General features: G+C 38.7%; 1 protein-coding gene across 8 annotated transcripts in view; it reads left to right on the top strand.

Moving 5' to 3' along the window:
* ARHGEF9 (Cdc42 guanine nucleotide exchange factor 9) overlaps nucleotides 1-25491 on the top strand; it is a 208458-nt gene that overhangs the window by 160236 nt on the left and 22731 nt on the right. For all 8 annotated transcript variants that reach the window (XM_055338832.1, XM_055338827.1, XM_055338831.1 and 5 more), the window contains 3 exons: nucleotides 6357-6488; nucleotides 15882-16125; nucleotides 25280-25348. In XM_055338832.1, the coding sequence (XP_055194807.1) occupies nucleotides 6357-6488; nucleotides 15882-16125; nucleotides 25280-25348 (445 nt within the window). The remainder of the gene's footprint in view (nucleotides 1-6356; nucleotides 6489-15881; nucleotides 16126-25279; nucleotides 25349-25491) is intronic.

Raw genomic sequence — 25491 nt, forward strand, 5'->3', positions numbered from 1 at the left:
AGAAAGCCAATTCAGAAGCACTATTATAAAGCTACTTGTGGCTCTAGAAAAAAGCAAAATGGATTCAAGAGACTTCATGACTGCAGAAATTTAGATCTAATTAGGCCAAAATTAAAAATCAACTAAATGAAATACAATCCAAATGGGAGGTCCTAACGATGAGGGTTAATGAGGTAGAAGAAGGAGTGAGTGACATAGAAGACAAGTTGATAGGAAGGAAGGAAACTAAGGAAAAAAGAGAAAAACAATTAAAAGATCATGAGGATAGGATAAGGGAAATAAAGGACAGCCTGAGAAGGAAAAATCTACGTTTAATTGGGGTTCCTGAGGGTGCCGAAAGGGACAGAGGTCCAGAAACTGTATTTGAACAAACTGTAGCTGAGAACTTCCCTAACTTGGGAAGGGAAAAAGGCATTCAAATCCAGGAGATAGATCCCCTCCTGACATCAATAAAAACCGCTCAACACCTCGACATTTAATAGTGAAATTTGCAAATTCCAAGATAAAGAGAAGATCCTTAAAGCAGCAAGAGACAAGAGATCCCTAACATTTATGGGGAGAAGTATCAGAATAACAGCAGACCTCTCCACACAGACCAGGCAGGCCAGAAAGGGCTGCCAGGATATATTCAGGGTCCTATATGAGAAGAACATGCAGCCAAGAATACTTTATCCTGCAAGGCTCTCATTCAGAATAGGAGAGATAAAAAACTTTCAAGATAGGCAGAAACTGCAAGAATATGTGACCACCAAACCGGCTCTGCAAGAAATATTAAGGTGGACCCTGTAAAAGAAAGAGAAAGTCCAAGGAAACAATCCACAAAAACAGGAACTGAATAGGTATCATGATGACACTAAACTCATATCTTTCAATAGTAACTCTGAACATGAATGGGCTTAATGACCCCATCATAAAACACAGGGTTTCAGACTAGATAGAAGAGCAAGACGCATCTATTTTGACTACAAGAGACTCATTTTAGACATAAGGACACCTACAGCCTGAAAATATAAGGTTGGAGAACCATTTACCATTCAAATGGTCCTCAAAAGAAAGCAGGGGTAGCCATCCTTATACCAGATAAATTAAAGTTTATCCCAAAGACTGTAGTAAGACATGAAGAGGGACGCTATATAATACTTAAATGATCTATCTAACAAGAGGACCTAACAATCATCAATATTTATGCCCCGAATGTGGGAGCTGCCAAGTATATCAATCAATTAATAAGACATACTTAGATAATAATACACTTCTACTTGGTGAGTTGAATATGGCACTTTCTACAATCGACAGGACTTCTAAGCCCAACATCTTCAAAGAAACAAGAGCTTTAAATGATACACTGGACTAGATGGATTTCACAGATATTACAGAACTTTACATCCAAACGCAACTGAATGCACATTCTTCTGAAGTGCATATGGAACTTTCTCCAGAATAGACCACATACTGGGTCACAAATCAGGTCTAAACCTATACCAAGTATTGGGATGGTACCCTGCATATTTTCAGACCATAATGCTTTGAAAGTAGAACTCAAATCGGAAGAAGTAGTTTGGAAGAATTTCAAACACGTGGAGGTTAAGGACCATCCTGCTCAAAGACGAAAGGGTAGACCAGGAAATTAGGGAAGAATTAAAAAGATTCATGGAAACTAATGAGAATGAAGATACAACTGTTCAAAATCTGTGGCATACAGCAAAAGCAGTCCTGAGGGAGAAATACATCACAATACAAGCATCCATCCAAAAACTGGAAAGAACTCAAATACAAAAGCTAACTCGCACCTAAAGGAGCTGGAAAAAAAAACAGCAAATAGATCCTACACCCAGCAGAAGAAGAGTTAATAAAGATTTGAGCAGAACTCAATGAAATAGAGACCAGAAGAACTGTGGAACAGATTAACAAAACCAGCAGTTGGTTCTTTGAAAGAATTAATAAGATAGATAAACCATTAGCCAGAATTATTAAAAGGAAGACAGAAAAGACTCAAATTAATAAAATCATGAATGAGAAAGGAGAGATCACCACCAATACCAAGGAAATACAAACAATCTTAAAAACTTATTATGAGCAGCTATACGCCAATAAATAAGGCAATCTAGAAGAAATGGACACATTTCTGGAAAACCACAAACTACCAAAACTGGAACTAGAAGAAATAGAAAATCTGAAGAGGCCAATAACCAGGGAGGAAATTGAAGCAGTCATCAAAAACCTCCCAAGACACAAAAGTCCAGGGCCAGATGGCTTCCCAGGGGAATTCTTTCAAACGTTTAAAGAAGAAATCATACCTATTCTACTAAAGCTGTTCAGAAAGATAGAAAGAGATGGAGTACTTCCAAACTGGTTCTATGAGGCCAGCATCACCTTAATTCCAAAACCAGACAGAGACCCCACCAAAAAGGAGAATTATAGACCAATATCCCTGATGAACACAGATGCAAAAATTCTCAACAAACACTAGCCAATAGGATCCAACAGTACATTAAGAAGATTATTCATCATGCCCATGTGGGAAATATCCCCGGGATGCAAGGCTCGTTCAACAGTCGTAAAGCAATCAATGTGATTGATCATATCAGCAAGAGAAAAAACAAGAACCATATGATCTTCTCAATAGATGCAGAGAAAGCTTTTGACAAAAGACAGCATCCATTCCTGATTAAAACTCTTCAGAGTGGAGGGATAGAGGGAACATTCCTCAGCATCTTAAAAGCCATCTACGAAAAGCCCACATCAAATATCATTCTCAATGGGGAAGCACTGGGAGCCTTTCCCCTAGATCAGGAACAAGACAGGGATGTCTACTCTCACCACTGCTATTCAACATAGTACTAGAAACCCTAGCCTCAGCAATCAGGCAACAAAAAGAAATAAAAGGCATTCAAATTGGCAAAGAAGAAGTCAAAGTCTACCTCTTTGCAGATGACATGATACTATACTTAGAAAACTCAAAAGTCTCCACCCCAAGATTGCTAGAACTCATGCAGCAATTCAGCAGTGTGGCAGGATACAAAATCAATGCCCAGAAGTCAGTAGCTTTTCTATACACTAAGAATGAGACTGAAGGAACAGAAATTATGGAGTCAATCCCATTTACAATTGCACCGAAAAGCATAAGAACGCCAGGAATAATCCTAACCAAAGAAGTAAAGGATCTATACCCTAAAAACTACAGAACATTTCTGAAAGAAATTGAGGAAGACACAAAGAGATGGAAAAATATTCCATGCTCATGGATTGGAAGAATTAATATTGTGAAAATGTTTATGCTACCCAGGGCAATTTACTCATTTAATGCAATTCCTATCAAAATACCATGGACTTTCTTCAGAGAGTTGGAACAAATCGCCTTAAGATTTGTGTGGAATCAGAAAAGACCCTGAATAGCCAGGGGAATATTTAAAAAGAAAACCAGAGCTGTGGGCATCACAGTGCCAGATTTCTTGTGGTACTACAAAGCTGTGGTCATGAAGACAGTGTGTTACAGGCACAAAATCAGACACATTGATCAATGGAGCACAATAGAGAATACAGAAGTGGATCCTCAACTTTATGGTCAACTAGTATTTGACAAAGCAGGAAATACTATCCACTGGAAATAGGGCAGTCTCTTCAATAAATGGTGCTGGGAAAACTGGACAGCCACGTGTAGAAGAATGAAACTAGACTATTGTCTTACACCATATACAAAGATAAACTCAAAATGGATGAAAGATCTAAATGTGAGACAAGATTCCATCAAAATCCTAGAGGAGAGCACAGGCAACACCCTTTTTGAGCTTGGCCACAGTAACTTCTTGCAAGATACATCCATGAAGGCAAGAGAAATAAAGGCAAAAATGAATTATTGGGACTTCATCAAGATAAAAAGCCTCTGCACAGCAGAAGTAACAGTCAAAACTCAAAGACAACCTACAGAATTCAGAAGATATTTGCAAATGACGTATCAGATAAAGGGCTAGTTTCGAAGATCTATAAAGAACTTACTAAACTCAACGGCTAAGAAAGAAACAATCCAATCATGAAATGGGCAAAATACATGAACAGAAATCTCACAGAGGGAGACATAGACATGGCCAACACACATATGAGAAAATGCTCTGCATCACTTGCCATCAGGGAAATACAAATCAAAACCACAATGAGATACCACCTCACACCAGTGAGAATGGGGAAAATTAACAAGGCAGGAAACCACAAATGTTGGAGAGGATGCGGAGAAAGGGGAACCCTCTTGCACTGTTGGTGGGAATGTGAACTGGTGCAGCCACTCTGGAAAACTGTGTGGAGATTCCTCACAGAGTTAAAAATAGATCTGCCCTATGACCCAGCAATTGCACTGCTGGGGATTTATCCAAAAGATACAGATGCAGTGAAGCACCGGGACACCTGCACCCCAATGTTTATAGCAGCAATGTCCACAATAGTCAAACTGTGGAAGGAGCCTCGGTGTCCATCAAAAGATGAATGGATAAAGAAGATGTGGTATATGTATGCAATGGAGTATTACTCAGCCATTAGAGACGTCAAATACCCACTATTTCCTTCGATGTGGAAGGACCTGGCAGGTATTATGCTGAGTGAAATAACCCAATCAGAAAAGGACAAACATTACATGGTCTCATTCATTTGGGGAATATAAAAATTAGTTAAAGGGAATAAAGGGAAAGGAGAGAAAATGAGTGAAAATATCAGTGAGGGTGACAAAACCTGAGAGTCACCTAACTCTGGGAAATGAACAAGGGGTAGTGGAAGGGCAAGTGAGCGGGAGGTTGGGGATACTGGGTGATGGGCAACAAGGGGGGCACTTGGCTGGATGAGTCCTGTATGTCATGCTATATGCTGGCAAATTGAACTCCAATAAAAAAATTAAAATTAGAATTAAAATAACATCTGGAAAAACTGAGACCCAGAGACAGGAAGGGACCAACTAGCCTAGAGACAACATAATGTAGTGGCAAGAGTGAGTATACATACTTTCTGGAGCCACAGAATTGGGTCTGTGTTATGGATATCAATATAATGAGCTGGATGATCTTAGCTGATCATTTGACATCTCTCTACCTTGCGCTATAAAATGAGAGTAAGAGTATCTACCTCCCAGTATTCTTGTGTGTCTCAGAAGAGATAGAGTGAAAGTATATAGCACAATGTCTGATGCATATAGGTGCTAATATATTTTTTAGAGAGGAGGAGAGGGGTGGCAGAGGGAGAGAGAGAATCTCAAACAGACTCACAACACGGGACCCAGTCTTACAGCCCTGAGAACATGATCTGAGCCAAAATTAAGAGTCAGATGCTCAACTGACTGAGCCACCCAGGCACCCCTATAGGTGCTAATTTTAATTCTCCTGAGTCTTAGACCACTGATTTTTATCCCTATCTTCATATAGATTCTGGAACACACAGCCCTGTGTCCAGGGCTTTGGTGTGGTTTGCCTCCTGTTCCATGAATTTTGTGCACACCTACATTAGTTTCCTCCACTAACCATAAGCTCCTTGAGAACAGGGGCCAAGTCTGGCTTGGCATATCACATACATCCCCACATATCTGTGACCTAGCAGAGTTACTGTGAAAAGGAGGCCTTGGTAACTCTGTAGAATTGAATTAGCTAGTCAGATATGTTCGTACTTTTTTTGTCTGAGTATGTAGCAAGGAGAGGAAGTAGTCTCAGGCTATGAATTACAGACCAAAGAATCATGTAGTTGTGAAGTTTCCTATTTAATCAATATATTTTAGTGAACTGAGAGGAGAAGAAAAAATTCAAGAGAGTGAATATATTCTCTTTTTCTCCCTCAATCATTATCTCCTTCTTGCTCTCCCTTGTCCCCTTTTTTACTCATTTGGGAAGCTGAGAGACTTCTATTATTTGCTTGGGTTTACTCTTCAGGTATAAAAAAGGGACTAAGAGATGAGATCTGGGATGAAGGACTGATACAGAAAGAGAAAAATCATAGAGAAAAGTGAGGAAGGGAGAGAGAGAGAGAGAGAGAGAGAGAGAGAGAGAGAGAGAGAATGAGAATGAGAATGAATATAAGAATGAACCTCATAGAACCAGAATGAGCCTTGGTGCTTGTAGGAGGCTAAAGAGAAGCTAGCATAGAGACTATAGCAGTCCTGGGTGGTAGGGTTCATTTGGCCTGAGAGTAAACAAGACCATGAGTCTTTCCAGCTCACAGAGCCTTTTAAGGATTCCCAGGAGTCCTTCTCTCTATCCTTCTTTCCCCACCTGGCCTTTTCTGTACTCCTCCTGCCCCAGTATATACCCAGCTTTAGGTGCTTCCAGGCAGGTGACACGGCAATCCCTCCTGCCTGGCTGCCTCTCACTATCACATGTTCTTCCCAGGGTGAGGACATCCTAGACAGGAGCTCGGAGCTGATCTACACTGGGGAAATGGCCTGGATCTACCAGCCCTATGGCCGCAACCAGCAGCGGGTCTTCTTCCTGTTTGACCACCAGATGGTCCTCTGCAAGAAGGTAACCCCAAACTCTTCTTTCCTGAGGGAGATGGGTACCTCAGGAACATCAGCCCCTCCCTCTCCATCATTCCCAATTCCCAATGAGGTAGTTATTATAGTAGATGGGAAAAGATGCCAGTGGCTTCTAATTTTGTGATCCATTCTTAAACTTTTGCTGATTTCCCTCTTTGTCAATTTTCTTTTAAAAAAAATCTAGAATAAGACTCTTTGTTCTCTTTCTTCTTGTCTCCCACGAAGGCTGTCTCTACTATGCATCTCATTGCCCTGTTATTTTAGTTATGTATGTGTTTTGTTATTTTCTTCCTGAGATGATTACACTGGAAATTATTTTGCTGCTTTGGAAAATTTTTCCTTTTTTTTCCTTTCCTTTTTTTCTGAGGAAGAGTGGAGATCCCCTTTCCTCTCTCCTCAGTCACCCACTAATGTTCCTACAGCTCTGAAGCTGTCCCAAACAGCTTTTTCCCTGTATCCTTTGTTTTTAATTATACCAGTCTAGACATACTCTGTTGTCCTATGTGTCACAACTACTAGTTATTTATGTTGGTTTAATTGTATTCTGGGAGGATCAGGAACTAAATAGAGTATAATAATGCTGGAGAGAAAACTTCTCCTATTCCAGGAACTTTGGGCTTTTATGCCATTTTTTCTTGCATTAATGACCCAGACTTCGAGGATGTACCATTTGGGACTCAGAAATGCAACAATAGCAACAGAGATTGGGGATGGAGCAGAAAAGAGATGGGGATTTGAAACCAGAACACCTGAGTCCTAGACTCTACTCTCTCTAACCTTGAACCAGTTTTTTTAAGGTCAAGGTCATGTCCTTATTTTCCTAAGTACCAAATCAGGCTGATGATAGAATTCATCTCTGGAGGCTTTGAGGAGGAATACCTGAGGTAGTGGGAAACAGTGAAGTATAGTGTTAAGAGCATGGCTTCTAGGGCCAGACAAAAGGCCACCAATTACCTTTTTTTCCATGAGCTATGTGACCGTGGGGAAATTTTCTGTGTCTAATATCATCTCATTTGCAAAATGGAAATCATAATGGTATCTACATAGAAGAGAGGTTGTGAGAGTTAAATGAAACAATACAGTTGCAGTGCCTGGCACACAGTAAGTACTTAGTAAACGTTAGCAATGGATTTTATTGCTGTATATTTGGTGTTACTATTCATTCATTCAGCAAATCTTTATTGGGAGACAGTATATACAGTGGTTAAACAAGCACAGATTTTAGAGCCAGATAGTCTGGATTCAAAGCCCAACTCAACCATTTGGTAGCTTTTGTTCCTGAGTAAGATTCTTAACTGTTTTATGTCTATAATTCCTCATAAAATGGGATTATAATAGTACCTACCTTGTAGGATTGTTGGGAAGATTATTTAAGTTAATAAATGCAAAGCATTTAGCTGCCAAGGGATGAATGCATAAAGAAAATGTGACACACAACACATACACTCATGCACACACAGACATACACACACTGAGGAATATTATTCAGCCTTAAAAAAAGAGTAGCTCCTGTCATTTGTGACAATATGGATGAACCTGGAGGACATTATGCTAAATAAAATAAAATAGAGAAAGGCAAATACCATATGATTTCACTTTCTTGTGGAATCTAAATCAGTTGAAGTCATAAAGGCAAAGAATAGAATGGTGGTTTCCAAGGACTGGTGGGGATTTGGGGAAATGGAGACATACTGGTTAAAGGGTGAAAACTTTTCATTATGCAAAATAAGTAAGTTTTGGAGAGCAAATGCACAATATGATGCCAATAGCTAACAATACTGTATTGTATACTTGAAATTTGCTAAGAAATTAGAACTTAAGTGTTCTCATCACAAAAATAAGTAACCGTGTGAGATGATATATATGTTAATTATCTTGATTGTGGTGATGATTTCACAATGTATACATATATCAAATATCACATTATATGCTTTAAATATATATAATCTTTATTTGTCAATTATACCTCAGTAAAGCTGGGTGGGCGGAAATCCAAAGCATTTGGAATAGTGCCTAGCATATGATAAATGCTAAGAGTCAATTGTTGCCATTGTTGTTGCTGTTATTATTTTTTTGTTTATTTTATTCATGAGGGACACAGAGAGAAGGTAGAGACATAGGCAGAGGGAGAAGCAGGCTCCCTGCAGGGAGCCCAATGCTGGATTCGATCCCGGAACCCAGGGATCACGCCCTGAGCCGAAGGCAGATGCTCAACTGCTGAGCCACCCAGACGTCCTCTTATTATTTTGTTATTATGAAGGTACTCTAGATGCTGGAATGCAATAATGAGAAACATAAGCCCAGTCCTAGCCCCATGTGCCTTTCTCAGGCTCTGTAGAGAAAACTCATGGTGCTCAAGGCTAGGAGTGGGCAGTAACTAGGGTGCCTCTTTAAAGAGGAAAGACTTTAAAGGGGATCCCTGGGTGGCTCAGCGGTTTGGCTCCTGCCTTTGGCCCAGGGCACGATCCTGGAGTCCCGGGATCGAGTCCCGCGTCGGGCTCCCGGCATGGAGCCTGCTTCTCCCTCCTCCTGTGTCTCTGCCTCTCTTTCTCTCTATGTCTATCATAAATAAATAAACAAATCTTTAAAAAAAAATAAAGAGGAAAGACTTTACTGACTAGGGAGTGAGACAGGCTGCAGTCCTTAAGAGTTACATTCCCCCAGATTGCAGCATCTGTCATTTATACAGAATGTTTTACAGTGTCTTAATAACTGACTCTCATGTTCTGTCACCTTCTCTGATATTTCCCACTCATTTTCTCTCCTTTCCCCTTTAACATGACAGACTCCTAACTCTGGGAAATGAATAAGGAGTAGTGGAAGGGTAGGTGGGTGGGGGGATGGGGTGACGGGGTGACTGGGTGACGGGCACTGAGGGGTCACTTGATGGGATGAGCACTGGGTGTTATACTATATGTTGGCAAATCGAACTCCAATAAAAAAAATAAAAATATTAATAAACCCCATGACTACCCAGTAAGGCCAAATTCAATTATCTCCCAGATGTTTGAATTATGCAATGTCAGAAACTGGAGTAGGCTCCTTGCTGGATCCCTGGCTAGGCTCAGTGCTTGTCTGCAGACTGCCAGGAACTTTCTGGAGAAGCACTAGTTCCCTTAATATCCTCCAAATTGGGTGGTTGGAAGAAAAAAGAAAGAAGGTTAGCATGCTATTAGAAACTAACCCATGTATGCAGGGAACTTGTGATGACCCAAATAGCATCTGTGGTGAGTACCTATTCACCGTGTCCCTATGAAAGCACTTAGACCACCATTACCAAGTGGCATTTGGGCAGCTTGGTCCCAAAAGGACCTCAGGCAACCAGGGCTGTAGAGGACTTTGTCCCCTTGCCATGTGCAGAAGCTGAGCAGAGAAACTTCTGAGGCTTTGCCAGCTGTCTTTCCTTGGACAGCCCCTGAGTAAGGCAGGAGCAAGGAAGGTGCACTACTGGGCACAGCTTCAGTAGACTGAAGATAGACTATAAACTGTGAAACAGAACTAATGTAACTCAGCAGTGTGGTGACTGAGTTTAAATTGGGTAATGGTCTTCATTATCAGTGCTAGCATTCAGAAAAGGGAAACTGCAATGACTTGAGGTAGAAGATGCAGTCAGGAAAGACTTCTTTGAGGAGGAAGAATGTGTAAATTTGACTTTGAAGGCTAGAATGATTGGAATAGAAAGCATTGTTGGGGCAGAGAGAACATATTAGTGTGAGCCTAAGTATAGATGTGTGACCGCTGCCTCCCTGAAAAGGTATATGGAATTTCCAAGGACATAGAACTAGCTATGTAAATTTTAAAATATTCAGTTACTTTTGCTTTGATTTATTTTTGTCACAATATTTAACTTATTTTGAAAGTTTAAATGTACTAAAGGAGGCAGTGAGATTTTTAGGTTCATTAAAGGAGTTTTAAAAGCCTACAAAAAATTAGTCTGGGACCAAGAAAGCTCAGCACCACATTTATCAGATAAGGCTGGCCTCATGACTTGGAAACTGCATGTTTAGATTTGAGCTTTACAACCATTTTACAAGGTAAGGATTACTTGTCTAGTTTCATAGTCGAGAAAATTGGGGTTCAGAGAGATAAAATGGCTCGCCCAAGACCACAGCTGGTAGGAGTTTGTATAACTCACACTCTTTCTGTGCATGTTGCATGCTGCTTTGTGGCCTTAGCTACCATTTCTGATGGGGTTTTTTGAACAGTAGGTCATTCTTAATCATTCCTATTCTATCACATCCCTAAACTTGGCTTTATAACCAATCTGGTACCTGAAAACTCACATTCAACCCTCTGGAGAGCTAGAAAGAGTAGGCAAAGGGAGAACCTTAATGATATATTTCTCTAGTCCTGTTCCCCTACCACAGAGGCAGAATTCTCTCAAGTTTCTTGTTATCCTTAAATATCTAAAGAAACAATAGGAGTTTCAGTTGATGCTTTTAATTTAGCTCTAAGATCATGTATATCCTTTCCAGTTTTTGGAAACTAGTTAGTACCAGTTTTGAACCTACTGTAGTAGTTTTGAACCTACTGTTCAAAAAGGTTTTGAAGGCTGACAATGATTATAATACACTAACTTAGAGTCAAAAGAAGCTACAGGTAATGCTGGCAGGCTGGGTTCAAGGACCCAAAGGGGGTCCTGCAGGACCATCAAGAGCATTCTTGGCTTCATGAAGGATAGAAATAAAACGTGAGCCTGCAGGAGGTGAAAGCAGAGTTTACTGAAAATACAGAGAGAGCAGATACAGACAGTGTCTGGGAAACTCAGAAAGGAAAGGAGGGAGTCTCATCTTAGTTCAAGGTTGGGGGGCGGGTAAAAAAAGGTCTGGGGGGTTTTACTGAGGATGATAGTCTGTTATATGTGTCCCCATAGTCTTCTAGGTACTAGTTTGAACAAAGATGAGGGCCTAGGTATTATTCCTTGGAACCAGGGGATCTTGGCATTGAGATACGTAGCTACTATTGTGCAGAATATGCACATGATAGCTTTGTCTAGTCATTCTCACCTGATCTCTCCTTAGATGTTACCTATTCTAGAAAAATCATTAAGTCCTGTCCCTTATAAGGAGGACATATGCTGCTTGCATTATAAGACATATGTGTAAGGTGAGGTGGGGGTGCAGTTCCTAGCAAGAATAGAAGCAGGAAAAGAAAAAAAAACAGATTTCTATGGAGCCTTTCTGTTTCTCTGTCTCATAAGCTGAAGCTAGGAACAGTGGGAGGTTAAGGCTGCCTATTCTAGTTAGATAGATGGGCATCCACCTATTAGCTATGTGATCCAGACCTGGCTTCCCAGTTCTCTGTGTATTTGTATTAAGTATTTTAAGTCCAGTTTCAGGCCTTTATGAGATCAAACTAGATCACATCAATCCATTCTCCTTTGCTTGTCCTGATTTTGTAGTTAGACTGACAAGGCCCACTTTTTATGCATATATCTCAAAGTATTCCTGAGGATTGTGGAAGTCAGTGCATGGGAACTACCCCATCCTTTTGGCCAGGATTGAGCTTGTCCATTTCGAGCATGCTAAAAGGAACCTAGGCTCTGAATCAGGCTTGGAGAAACATTGGCCTACTCTATAGAGTTGACCTTTTTCTCTCCTGTGAACTTGATGCCAGGGGCACCCAAAAGATCAGAACCCATCTGTACTCACAACCTACTTATATGCATAATTATTATGGAAGGAAAAGAATAATGTAGAGGTTTAATTCAACAACACCTGTATTTCACAACCTGGAGGTTAGAGATTGATAGAGCAATGTTGGAAATTCTTAAAGACAGCCTTCCCCAGACATACCAAAAAGCTCAGTTTACCAGTGTGAAGAGTTAGGTTTTCTTTTTTTTTTTTTAAATTTTTATTTATTTATGATAGTCACACAGAGAGAGAGAGAGGCAGAGACACAGGCAGAGGGAGAAGCAGGCTCCATGCACCGGGAGCCCGACATGGGATTCGATCCCGGGTCTCCAGGCTCGCGCCCTGGGCCAAAGGCAGGCGCCAAACTGCTGCGCCACCCAGGGATCCCAAGAGTTAGGTTTTCAAAGGCAAATTCTTTGCAAGTAGCCTGCAGCTGAGAACAGACGCATGCAAGGCAATTCAGCAGAATGGGAATAGTTTAACCAAACTGTATAATGTTAATAAAAACTAGTGAACATTTCTGATTCTGTGAAATTATCTAAAAGGCCAAATATAAGAAGAAGGGAGGTAGAGTTGGTCAGAATGAGTTGGCTAGTAGAAGACATCTATTAGGATGCGGCTCATGGGACCTTCTTGGCCAGTCTCAGCCATACCACAGGTCCCAACAGTAGATGTGTGTCATGAGCATGCTATGAAGGTATACACATGAGTTGAATCTTTCCACAATGTCAGCTTTATTCAATCATAAAGCTAAGTTAATCACAATTATAAAGCAGGTTCAGGATTCCAAACTCAATGATATTTTGCCATATGATTAAACTTGGCTTCTTACACAGCACACAGAGCAGGACATAAGACAAACCACATGACAGGGTAACAGAAGAGTATAGGAAGTTAATGAACCAAACTCAAAGTTAGTCTATGGGTATGCAGTTGAGATAAGACCTCAGTCCAATCCAGGTCAGCTCTTAGCACTTACTGCTTATTATGTTCAAGTAGGGAAAGATCTCAGTTCTGTTCATAGATCAATCAGAGCTTTCAGTGGCAGTTGCATTTTTGAAGTGGTCAGACTTATATAGAGGTTATATCTGAGGAGTCTGACAGTTTGCTACCAAAATCCTCCCCCTTTTAAAGGGATTCAATTGGTCTAGAGCCCCTGCATACCTCCTCTGGTTCTGCTTATTATCAGTTCTGGGGTGTCAGCTGATGCTGGTCCCAGCGATATCTCATAATTGCAGTACCTTTAACTTGTGCAATTGCTTGACACAGGCTCCTGCTTGACACGAGAGACTCCACTTTGCTCTCTACGATGTGCTCTCAGGAAGGAGTCGAGGACAGTGCTAAGAGGAGGAGGGACTGGAAGACCACTCTGAGAGATAGCTACCTATCAGACCTTATATTCCACAGGTCCACGGGTCATTTCATCCATCCCTCTGGTTTTCCTTTTTTTTATTTGACGTTCAAAAAGATACAAAAATAATACGGCACATACGTATTTATTATCCAACATAAGAAATAATTCATTACAAATACATTCTTCCTCTTCTCACTCTCTGCTCCTTCCCTTCCTTTTCCTTCCTTCCATTTTCCCATTCTCATCTCTGTATGCTCTTGAATTTGGCATGTGTCATTGTCATATTTTTGGTATAATTTCTGTACATATGTATGCATCCCTAAACACTATGTGGCATTTCTTTGTAGGTTTTTTAAACTCATATAAGTGGAATAGATATAGATGAGATAAAGCTGTATAGAAAAGAAACCAGAGGAGTGATGAGCATGGAATTTAAGGTTGCTGTGGCATCATAGCTTTTATTTTTTTAAATTGTTTAAAATTTTTTATTTTATTTAAATTCAACCAACAGTATAATATTAGTTTCAGAGGTAGAGTTCAGTGATTCATCAGTTGCATATAACACCCAGTGCTGGGATGCCTGGGTGGCTCAGTGATTGAGCATCTGCCTTCAGCTCAGGGCCTGATCCCAGGGTCCTGGGATTGAGTCCCACATTAGGCTCTCTATAGGGAGCCTGCTTTTCCTCCAGCCTATGTCTCTGCCTCTCTCTTTGTGTCTCTCATAAATAAATAAATAAAAATCTTTAAAAAAAACACCCAGTGCTCAATACATCATATGCCCTCCTTAATGCCTATCACCTACTTACCCCATCTTCCCACCCACCTCCCCTCTACCAACCCTCAAATTGTTTCCTATACTTAGTCTTTGATGGTTTGTCTCCCTCTCTGATTTCATCTTATTTGCTTTTTTCCTCCTTTCTTCAATGATCATCTGTTTTGTTTCTTAAATTCCACATGAGTGAAATCATATAATTGTCTTTCTCTGATTGACTTATTTTGCCTAGCATAATACCCTCTGGTTCCATCCACATCATTGCAAATGGTGAAATTTCTTTTTTGATGGCTAATAGTCCATTCTTTATCCATTCAACTGTCCATGGACATCAGGTCTCTTTCCATAGTTTGGCTATTGTGGGCATTACTGCGATAAACATAGGGGTGCATGTGCCCCTTCAGATCACTGTGTTTGTATCCTTTGTGTAATTACCTAGCAGTGCAATTGCTGGGTCATAGGGTAGCTCTATTTTTAACTTTTTGAGGAATTTCCATACTGTATTCCAGAGTAGGTGTACCAGCTTGTGTTCCTACCAGCAGTGTAAGAGTGTTCCCCTTTCTCTTCATCCTCGCCAACATTTGTTGTTTGTTCATTTTAGCCTTCTGACTGGTGTGAAGTGGTATCTCATTGTGGTTTTGATTTGTATTTCTCTGATGCCAAGTGATGTGGAGTATTTTCTCATGTGTCTGTTGGCCATTTTGAATGTCTTCTTTGGAGAAATGTCTGTTCAGCATGATACCTTTTAAATTGGGTGGCAGGTTCACCAAGCTTAATATAGTATTAAAAATAAGTAAGTAAATAAATAGAGAAATAAGAGTACCTTGTGTGGACTAGTGATGAGTGTCTCATGGACTGAGAGTTAGTATTAATCCAATTCTGTATACCAGAGAGTAAAACAGCAATGATAGAAGATAGGCAATATATTGTTTGTATATTGCCTATCTGGCCTATACTATTTGTATATTTGTATATTCAACTACAACTTTTATTTTTCTCATGCAATAAGATTTGTGAGATTCATTCAAGTCAATATATGAAGCATTTTTTTAATTCCTACACCTATTTCTCCTACCAGACTAAGCCTTCTCCAAAGTTCCCTAGAGTGCTAAGTGTTCAGCTCTTTCAATATAACCATTCCTAGCCAGCAGCCTGTGGCCATCTTAATACTCTTACCACTCATCTCCACTCTGATATGTAGGTCTCACTAGCCTGCTTAAATTCCCAAGTACACTCTAGGCAAACACCCAGCTTATTTCATCCTTCTAGAAGTCTTGCAAATATTTTGGAAAAGAAAAGGCCCATGCTAGCAATGATTGTGTGGCTTACTGCTTCCTTTTTCCCATATATGTATCTTACAAACACATATAAAGATTGATGCTGGGGTCTGAGACAGGGTCTTTGGATGTAGGACAAAGACTTTCTCTATGAGCATCTAGTTAACCAACCTATCAATGTCATACTGCTAAGCTAACCTGCCTAAATTTGACCAAACTAACCTCTGTTGGTACTCCAAAACAATGGCAGTCTTAGCGTCTTGCTGAGCCCATGAGCCAACTCTTATGGCACCTACTCTGCACATCTCTACAGTAAAAAAGCCTTTTCTTCCTTCCTACATAGGATCTGATCCGAAGAGACATCCTGTACTACAAAGGCCGCATTGACATGGATAAATATGAGGTAGTTGACATTGAAGATGGCAGAGATGATGATTTTAATGTCAGCATGAAAAATGCCTTCAAGCTTCACAACAAGGAAACTGAGGAGATACATCTATTCTTTGCCAAAAAGCTGGAGGAGAAGATACGCTGGCTCAGAGCTTTCAGAGAAGAGAGGAAAATGGTACAGGAAGATGAAAAAATTGGTAAGTGATCTAAGAGGAGAAAGAAGAATATGGTTATGAAGAACATAGAGGATTTGAATTAGTCTTCATTTTTCTAGAAGCAGAGGGGATATTTCTGGTGCAAACTGACCTAATCCACTTTGGTGGTTTCCTATTATTAGGTCCTTTTCAGCAGATACCAGTAGTCTTTACTAATCAGAGTTAGGTAAGAGTTATAATTTGGCTTCCCTTACAGCCTCATAACTAGATAAGACTATTACACTGGAAACAAACTTTAATATCATTTTTCCTAAACATATAAACATTTATTAACAAACAAACACAAAAGCAATCATACAACCTGTTCTGTAATCTCAGTGAAGTCCTAGTTTTATTCTTAGATACATGGCTGTATCTTCTGTAGAGAGGTTAGTCAAGGAAGAGTTGCTGATATTATAGCAACATAATTCAACTAACTTTCTTGTTAGAGTCTGGTGACAAAATCCTTTAAGGGATAGGACATACCACTTGTTTTCAGTCTTGAGTTTAAGGCTTCCTTCTGAAGGGTAAAGGCTATAGGGCTCATTGGAATTTTATAACCAGGTCTGGTGAGGGCTAAAGAGCATTTAGGACATTTGTGGCTAGTACACATCTTGAATAACATTCATTTTTACCAATGAAAATTCATTTTAAACATGTGTTAGGCTAATTAGGCCTCCTGCATTAAAGTGACTGAACTGCTGGGAGTAGTGGCTTTTGGAGCAAAGACTTCTGAGTGTTTAATGTGTTAACAAATCACCTCTTGAGTGTGTATGCCAGATTAAGGCACTTCATATGTTAACTAAATGTCCCTAGAACATAGATTAAAATTAATGTGCATGTATATATCAACTCTCTGTATGAAAGCATTTAAAAATAAGTTACAGAAAATATAACTGGCTCTAAAACTATGATCATTTGCATGATTCAGAATCACACTAAACCATATTTTTTTTGGCTTTAAAAAGGTTGTTCCCCTTTGCCAGGGGGTATATAACTGGCAGAGAGATTTTTTCATGCTGCTTTCTAACTGGGATTTAGGTGCCATAGACTATAGTTTTGTGGTTTACAAAGTATCATCTGGTCTGTTGCTCACAGTGCTGTCATTCCAGCATAAAAATACCAAACAGCCAGGCTTTGTAATTCCCTGAGAAGACAGAGTTCCTGTTTTTGCTCCACTTGAAATGAGAGTAGTATTTTATATTAAAACATTTGTATGCTCAAGCTGGTAGAAACTGCCTCTAGAGAAGGACAAACAGTGTATGTTCTCACTCATTTGGGGAATATGAATAATAGTGAAGGGGAATATAAGGGAAGGGAGAAGAAATGTGTGGGAGATATCAGAAAGGGACACAGAACATAAAGACTTCTAACTCTGGGAAATGAACTAGGGGTGGCGGAAGGGGAGGAGGGCGGGGGGTGGGGGTGAATGGGTGACGGGCACGGAGGGGGACACGACGGGATGAGCACTGGGTGTTATTCTGTATGTTGGTAAATTGAACACCAATAAAAATTAATTTATATAAAAAAAATAAAAGAAAAGAAAAAAAGAAAGAAACTGCCTCTAGAAAAATGGGCCTACTCATTGAGTCCTAGTGCAAATGGATTCTTCTCTCTTTCAGTGTTGGGGATTTAAATGGTTAAGAGATAAAGAAGAATGATCAAAAAGACACATCTTAGTCTAATGCTAGTCCCTGCCTCAGGTTTGGGGTATAGTGCACATTAATAATTCACTTTGAGTCCCATTGAAGCCAGATTGCTTTTAGCAAAAGGGCACTGCGATGGAACATGGTGTACAGTGGTACAGAAATGCTACTGGGTTGCTTCTCTCAGTGGTAGGCAGAAGCAGCCTCTGATACCACCTAGATTATTAGACCTATTAAAGGAATTGTCTTAGTATGCTTTATGCAGACCCTAGATCAACTAGAAGATCCCCACCATTTTTTTCTGGTTCCAGTATAATATTTCCCACACAATTCCCTAATAACCTGTAACTTTAAGAATCTGCTTCTAATAGAAAAGCTTCCAGAAATTACATTTTTAAAAACATTTTGCTTAGTTTTTTAAAAGATTTTATTTATTTATTCATGAGAGACAGAGGGAGAGAGAGAGAGGCAGAGACACAGGCAGAGGGAGAAGTAGTCTCCATGCAGGGAGCCCAATGCAGGACTCGATCCCGGGACTCCAGTATCACGCCCTGGGCCAAAGGCAGGTGCCAAAACTCTGAGCCACCCAGGCATCCCTGAATTTTGCTTAGTTTTCATTTAAATTCCATTTAGTTAACGTACAGTGCAATATTAATTTCAGGTGTAAAATTGAATTATTTAACACCTATACACAGTGCCTGGTGCTCACTGCAGTAACTGTACTCCTAATCTCCATCACCTATTTAACGCCTCTGCCAGACCACTTCCCCTCTGGTAATAATTGATTTGATCTCTATAATTAGTCTTTTTTGGTTTGCCTCTCTACTTCTTTCCCCTATGATCATTTGTTTCTTAAATTCCACATATGAATGAAATCATATGGTATTTGTCTTTCTCTGACAAACTTATTTTGCTTAGCATAATACTCTCTAGTTCAATCTGTGATGTGGTACACACACACACACACACAGGAATATTACTCAGCCATGAAAAATAATGAAATCTTGCTATTTGCAAGGACATAGATGGATCTATAAAAATACCTTCTGACAGATCTATGTTATCTCTTCTAAAACATTAAGTTTTTTTCTAATTATAATACTTTTTATTATAGGAAATTTGGGGGGGAAACACAGAAAAATTAAAAAGAAAACTAAAAATCACATAGGATTTACTCTACCCAGAGAGAACATTTGTAAATGTTTGATATTTTTCCATCTAAATAAAAAAAACCCTAGGACTAAGGTGGTTGAATCATTCTTTCTGTCTCCTCCATTCTCTACCTCCCTATGATGAACAGTTCTAATATTACATCCTCATTTTGCATGTACAATCATATCATTAGGATTTCCCTAAATCATTCATTTTAAAATTTTTCTCATTGTATTTATTTATTTTTTTAAATTTTTATTTATTTATGATAGTCACACAGAGAGAGATAGAGAGGCAGAGACATAGGCAGAGGGAGAAGCAGGCTCCATGCACCGAGAGCCCAACGTGGGATTCGATCCTAGGTCTCCAGGATCGCGCCCTGGGCCAAAGGCAGGCGCTAAACCGCTGCGCCACCCAGGGATCCCTTCTCATTGTATTTAAATTCAATTAATTAACATATAGTATATGATTAGTTTCAGAGGTAGAATTTAGTGATTCATCAGTTACATATACACCGAGTTCTCATTCCATCAAGTGCCCTCCTTAATGCCCATCCCCCAGTTACCCCATCTCCCCACCCACCTCCCTTCCAGCAACCCTCAGCTTGTTTCTAAGAATCTTTTATGGTTTGTCTCCCTAATTTCATCTCATTTTATGTTTCCTCCCTTCCCTATCCCTAGGTGCATCTGTTTTGTTTCTCACATTCCATATATGAGTGAAATCCTATGGTATTTGTCTTTCTCTGGTTGACTTCTTTACCTTAGCATAATATACTCTAGTTCCATCCACATCATTGCAAATGGTAACATTTCATCCTTTCTGATGGCTGAGTAATATTCCATTATATATACTGCCTCTTCTTTATCCATTCATCTATTGGTGGACATCTTGTCTCTTTCTATAGCTTGGCTATTGTGAACATTGCTGCTATAAACATTGGGGTGCCCCTTTGAATCACTATGTTTATATCTTTTAGATAAATGTGTTGTAGTATAATTGCTGGGTTATAGAGTAGCTCAATTTTTAACTTTTTGAGGAACCTTCATACTGCTTTCCAGAGTGGCTGCATCAGCTTGTGTTCCCACCAGCAGTGAAAGAGTGGTCCCCTTTCTCTGCATCCTTGTCAACACTTGTTGTTTCCTGACTTGTTCGTTTTAGCCATTCTGACTGATATGAGGTGGTACCTCACTGTGGTTTTAACTTGTATTTCCCTGATGCCAAATGATGTGGAACATTTTCTCATGTGTCTGTTGGCCATTTGTATGCCTTCTTTGGAGAAATGTCTGTTCATGTCTTCTGCCCATTTCTTGACTGGATTTTTTGTTTTTTGAGTGTTGAGTTTGATAAGTTCTCTATAGATTTTGAATACTAGCCCATTATCTGATATGGCATTTGCTAATATCTTCTCTCATTCTGTAGGTTCCCTTTTAGTTTTGTTGACTATTTCCTTGGTGTGCAAAAGCTTTTTTTTCTTTTTGCAAAAAATTTTATCTTGATGAAGTCCCAATAATTAAGTTTTGCTCTTGCTTCTCTTGCCTTTGAAGATATGTCTAGCAAGGAGTTGCTGCAGCTGAAGTCAAAGAGGTTGCTGCTGTATTCTTCTCTAGGATTTTGATGGATTCTTGTCTCACATTTAGATCTTTAATCCATTTTGACTTTATTTGTGTGTGTATGGTATAAGAAAAATGGTCCATTTTCATTCTTCTGCATGTGGTTATCCAATTTCCCCTAACCATTTGTTGAAGAGACTATCTTTTTTTCCACTGGATATCCTTTCCTTTTTTGTCAAAGATTAGTTGACCATAGAGTTGAGGGTCCATTTCTGGGTTCTCTATTCTGTTCCATTGATCTGTGTGTCTGTTTTTGTGCCAGTACCATACTGTCTTGATGACTAGAGCTTTGTAATACAGCTTGAAGTCTGGAATTTGTGATTCCACCAGCTTTGGTTTTCTCTTTCAACATTCCTCTGAGGTCTTTTCTGATTCTATACAAATTTTAGGAATATTTGTTACAGCTTTATAAAAATGCTGATGGTGTTTTTATAGAGATTGCATTAAATGTGTAAATTGCTTTGAGTAGCATACACATTTCAACAATATTTGTTCTTCCAATCCATGAACATGGAATATTTTTCCATTTCTTTGTGTCTTTCTCAATTTCTCTCATAAGTGTTCTGTAGTTTTTAGAATACAGACCCTTTACCTCTTTAGTTAGGTTTATTCTTGTGTTTTCTGGTGCAATTGTAAATGGGTTCCATTCCTTAATTACTCTTCTGACAAAAGGAGAATTAAAGCCCAATATCCTTGATCAACATGGATGCAGAAATTCTCACCAAATACTAACAAATATCTAATAGTATTTTAAAAGAATTATTCACCATGACCAAGTAGGATTTATTCCTGGCTTGCAAGGGTGGTTCAACTTCTGCAAATAAACCAATGTGGTATACCACATTAATCAAAGTAAGTACAAGAACCATATGATTCTCTCAATAGATGCTGAAAAAGCATTTGACAAAATACAGCATCCTTTCTTGATTAAAATTCTCTGCAGTGTAAGGATAGAGGGAACATACCTCAATATGATAAAAGCCATATATGAAAGACAGTGAATATCATCCTCAACTAGAGAGCATTTCCTCCAAGGTCAGGAACACAACAGAGATGTCTACTCTAACCACTGCTGTTCAACATAGTGCTGGAAGTCCTAGACAACAAAAAGAGATAAAAGACATCCAAATCAGAAAAATAAGTCAAACTTTCACTCTTCTCAGATGACATGATACTCTATGTTGATCACACAAATGACTGTACCCAAAAATTGCTAGAAGTCATACAGGAATTCATCAAAGTGGATGATATAATGCACAGAAGTCAGTTGCTTCTCTATACCCTAAATCACTTAATATTTTTTAAAAGATTTATTTATTTATTAATGAGAGACACAGAGAGAGAGAGAGGCAGAGACACAGGCAGAGGGAGAAGCAGGTTCCATGCAGGGAGCCTGACATGGGACTTGATCCCGGGTCTCCAGGATCAGGCTCTGGGCTGAAGGTGGCACTAAACCACCGAGCCACCCAGTCCACCCTCACTTAATATGTTTAATCATCATTTTTATGGCTATTATATAAATTTACCATAATTTTTTTCTTTATTTTTACTTTTTAATGATAAAATAAATATATGATTATAATAACCATTTGAACACATACCAAAATATAATAAATTTAGCATTATTTTCCCTTCACTATCACTCCTATGCTATGTGAGATAATTAGTATAGGTGTGGTGTATCTATTTCCATACTTGTGTTCATATAAACCTTTATACAGATAAGACTTTTAAAAAAACTTTTCTACTTACAAAAATTATACCAATCATATTACTTTATAACTCATTTTTAAACTTAATTTATCATAAGTAACTCTTCAGGTGAAGAATATAGTATTTAACTAAAACTCCTTCTATCAGTCAGGATTCAACCAGAGAAGTACAACTCATAGAAGATGTATTAAGAGATTTATTATAAGGAATTGGCTTATGTGATTACAAAATCTGGCTAAGCAACTCCAAAATCTATGGAGCAGACAGGTGGAATGCAAAATCGTGGGCAGGCTCAAACTCTTGAGCACAGTCCAAAGCTGTCATCTATAGGCAGGAAGATCATGAGAAGGATGGGACTCCACGTACATGGGCTAAAGCTGAAGAAGAATTTCTTCTCTTTTGTAGGTAGATCTCAATCCTGTTTTTTTAAGTGGTAGAAACACCATGAACCCTATACGCTTCACACATTTTTAAGTGCATAATATAGTAATATTAACCATAGGCTCAATGTTATAAAGCAGATATATAGAACTTATTCATACCATGTATAAATGGAACTAGAGTTTTGATAGGATTGCTTTGAATTTGTAGATGGCTTTCAGCAGAATGGATATTTTAACAATATTGTCTTCTAGTACAAAAACAAACAAACAAACAAAGCCTAAAGACCAATATCCCCAATGAACGCATATGAAAAAGTCCTTAAGAAAACAGCAACAAACAGAACTCAGCAACACAATACAAGGATCATACACTGTAACTAAGTCCGATTTGTCCCTGGGATGCAAGGATGACTTAACATATGCGAATCAATTAATGTGATACACCACACTAATTGAATGAAAGATAGAAATCACATGATCAGGGGATCCCTGGGTGGCTCAGCAGTTTAGCGCCTGCCTTTGACCCAGGGCGTGATCCTGGAGTTCCAGGATCGAGTCCCACATCGGGCTCCCTGCATAGAGCCTGCTTCTCCCTCTGCCTATGTCTCTGCCCCTCCCCTCTCTCTCTGTGTGTTTCTCATGAATAAATAAAATCTTAAAAAAAAAGAAATCACATGATCATATCTACAGATGCAGAAAAAGGATTTGACATTACTTCTCATTCTTTCATGATAAAAAACTCACAACAAGCTACTATGTATACAAGAAATTTACCTGAATATAATAAAGGCCATATATGAAAGGGCCCACAGCTAACATCATACTCAAGGGAGAAAAACTGAAAGCTTTTTCTCTTATAACAATGACAAGACAAGGATGCCCATTTCACCACTTCTATTCAACATTGTAGTGGAAGGCCAACCAGAGAAAATTAGACAAGAAAAAAATAAAAGCACCCAAATGGGAAAGGAAGAAGTGAAGTTATTTCTGTTTGTAGATGATATCATTTTATATATAGACAACCTTAAAGACTCCACAGAAAATTTTTTTTCTAATAAATGAATTCAGTGAAGTTGAAGAATATGAAATTAACATGCAAAAATCAGTTGTGTTTCTATACACTAACATAAACTATCTGAAAAAGAAATTAAGCAAATAGTCCTAAGTATAATCACATCCAAAAAGGGTGGGGGATGGATTTCTTTATTCTTAGGAATAAACTTAACCAAGGACGTAAAAGACTTGTACACTCAAAAATGTAAAACCTTGCTGAAAGAAATTAAAGAGCACATAAATAAATAGCTTTTGTATTGTTAAAATGTCCATTTTACCCAATGCCAGCTATAGATTCAATGTGGTCTTATCAAAACTCCAATGGAATTTTTTACAGAAATAGAAATAACAATCCTAAAATTCACAAAAGATCCATCATGGGTAAAGATATTTGAGAGACAGGAACAAAGCTAGAGGTATCACACTTCTTGATTCAAAATGTATTACAAAGCTACATTAATTAAAACAGTATATTACTGGCATAAAGATGGGATATAGATGGATGGAATAGGATAGAAAGCCTAGAAATAAACCCACACATATACAGTCAACATATCTTTGACAAGGGTACCAAGAATACAGAATTGGGAAAGGATGGTTTCTTCGATAGATAGTGCTGAGAAAATTGTATATCCATATGCAAAAGAATGAAATTGAATTCCTACTTTATACTGTACATGAAAATAACTCAAAATGTATTAAAGATTTAATTGTATGACCCCAAACTGTAAAACTCCTAGAAGAAAATAGAGGGAAAGAGCTTCTTGGCATGGATATTGGAAATGATTTTTTGGATATGACACCAAAAGCATAGTCAAAGCAAAATTACAGCAAAATAAAATGCTTCAGCACAGCAATGGAACAGAATGAAAAGGCAACCTATGGCATCAGATAAAATATTTGCAAATGATATATTTGATAGGAGGTTAATTTCCAAAATATATAAGTAACTCCTACAACTCAATAGTGAAATATCAAATAACTTAATTTTAAAATTGGACAAATGACTTGGACAGTTCAGTACCTTTTGCTTTTTGATTTTTTTCTTCCTTTTGAAACTTTTCTTTACAAAAATTTCTTGTAATCTCTTATCTTTTGACTCATTATTTTCTTCTATGTTTTTGCCTTTGGTTGTGAAATATTTTTCCACTTCACACCATTACTTTATTCATGACTCTTCATTGAACAGTCTCTTAACTCATGTTTTCATTTTTTTTTGCCTCTGTATATTGTGAAATTCATTTTTGTAACTAAATATTTGTTCAAATTTCTCACCATTTATTTATTTGCTTTTCAAAACTTTTGTTATATCTTGCCAAAATTACTCTTTCAGGGATCCCTGGGTGGCGCAGCTGTTTGGCACCTGCCTTTGGCCCAGGGCGCGATCCTGGAGACCCGGGATCGAATCCCACGTCAGGCTCCCGGTGCATGGAGCCTGCTTCTCCCTCTGCCTGTGTCTCTGCCTCTCTCTCTCTCTGTATGACTATCGTAAATAAATAAAAAAAAATCAAAATTACTCTTTCAGAAAAGTTGTACTAATCTATACATTTAAGAAAGCTGTGTTTTTTTTATAACAGAGTCATGTATTTCTATGTTATAGGCTTTGAAATTTCTGAAAACCAGAAGAGGCAGGCTGCAATGACTGTGAGAAAAGTCCCTAAACAAAAAGGTAAAGCTGCCTTTAACTACCACCACTCCACCAGCCCCACTTTCTCTATTTGTGAGACTGGGAAGCCATAAACTATGTGACTATATATACCCAGGTTTGTTTCCAGGCTGAAGTTCGCTTGGGGTGATGGGGATTGTCTGGGT

Source organism: Nyctereutes procyonoides, unplaced genomic scaffold (assembly GCF_905146905.1).
Source record: "Nyctereutes procyonoides isolate TBG_1078 unplaced genomic scaffold, NYPRO_anot_genome, whole genome shotgun sequence".
NCBI lineage: Eukaryota > Metazoa > Chordata > Mammalia > Carnivora > Canidae > Nyctereutes > Nyctereutes procyonoides.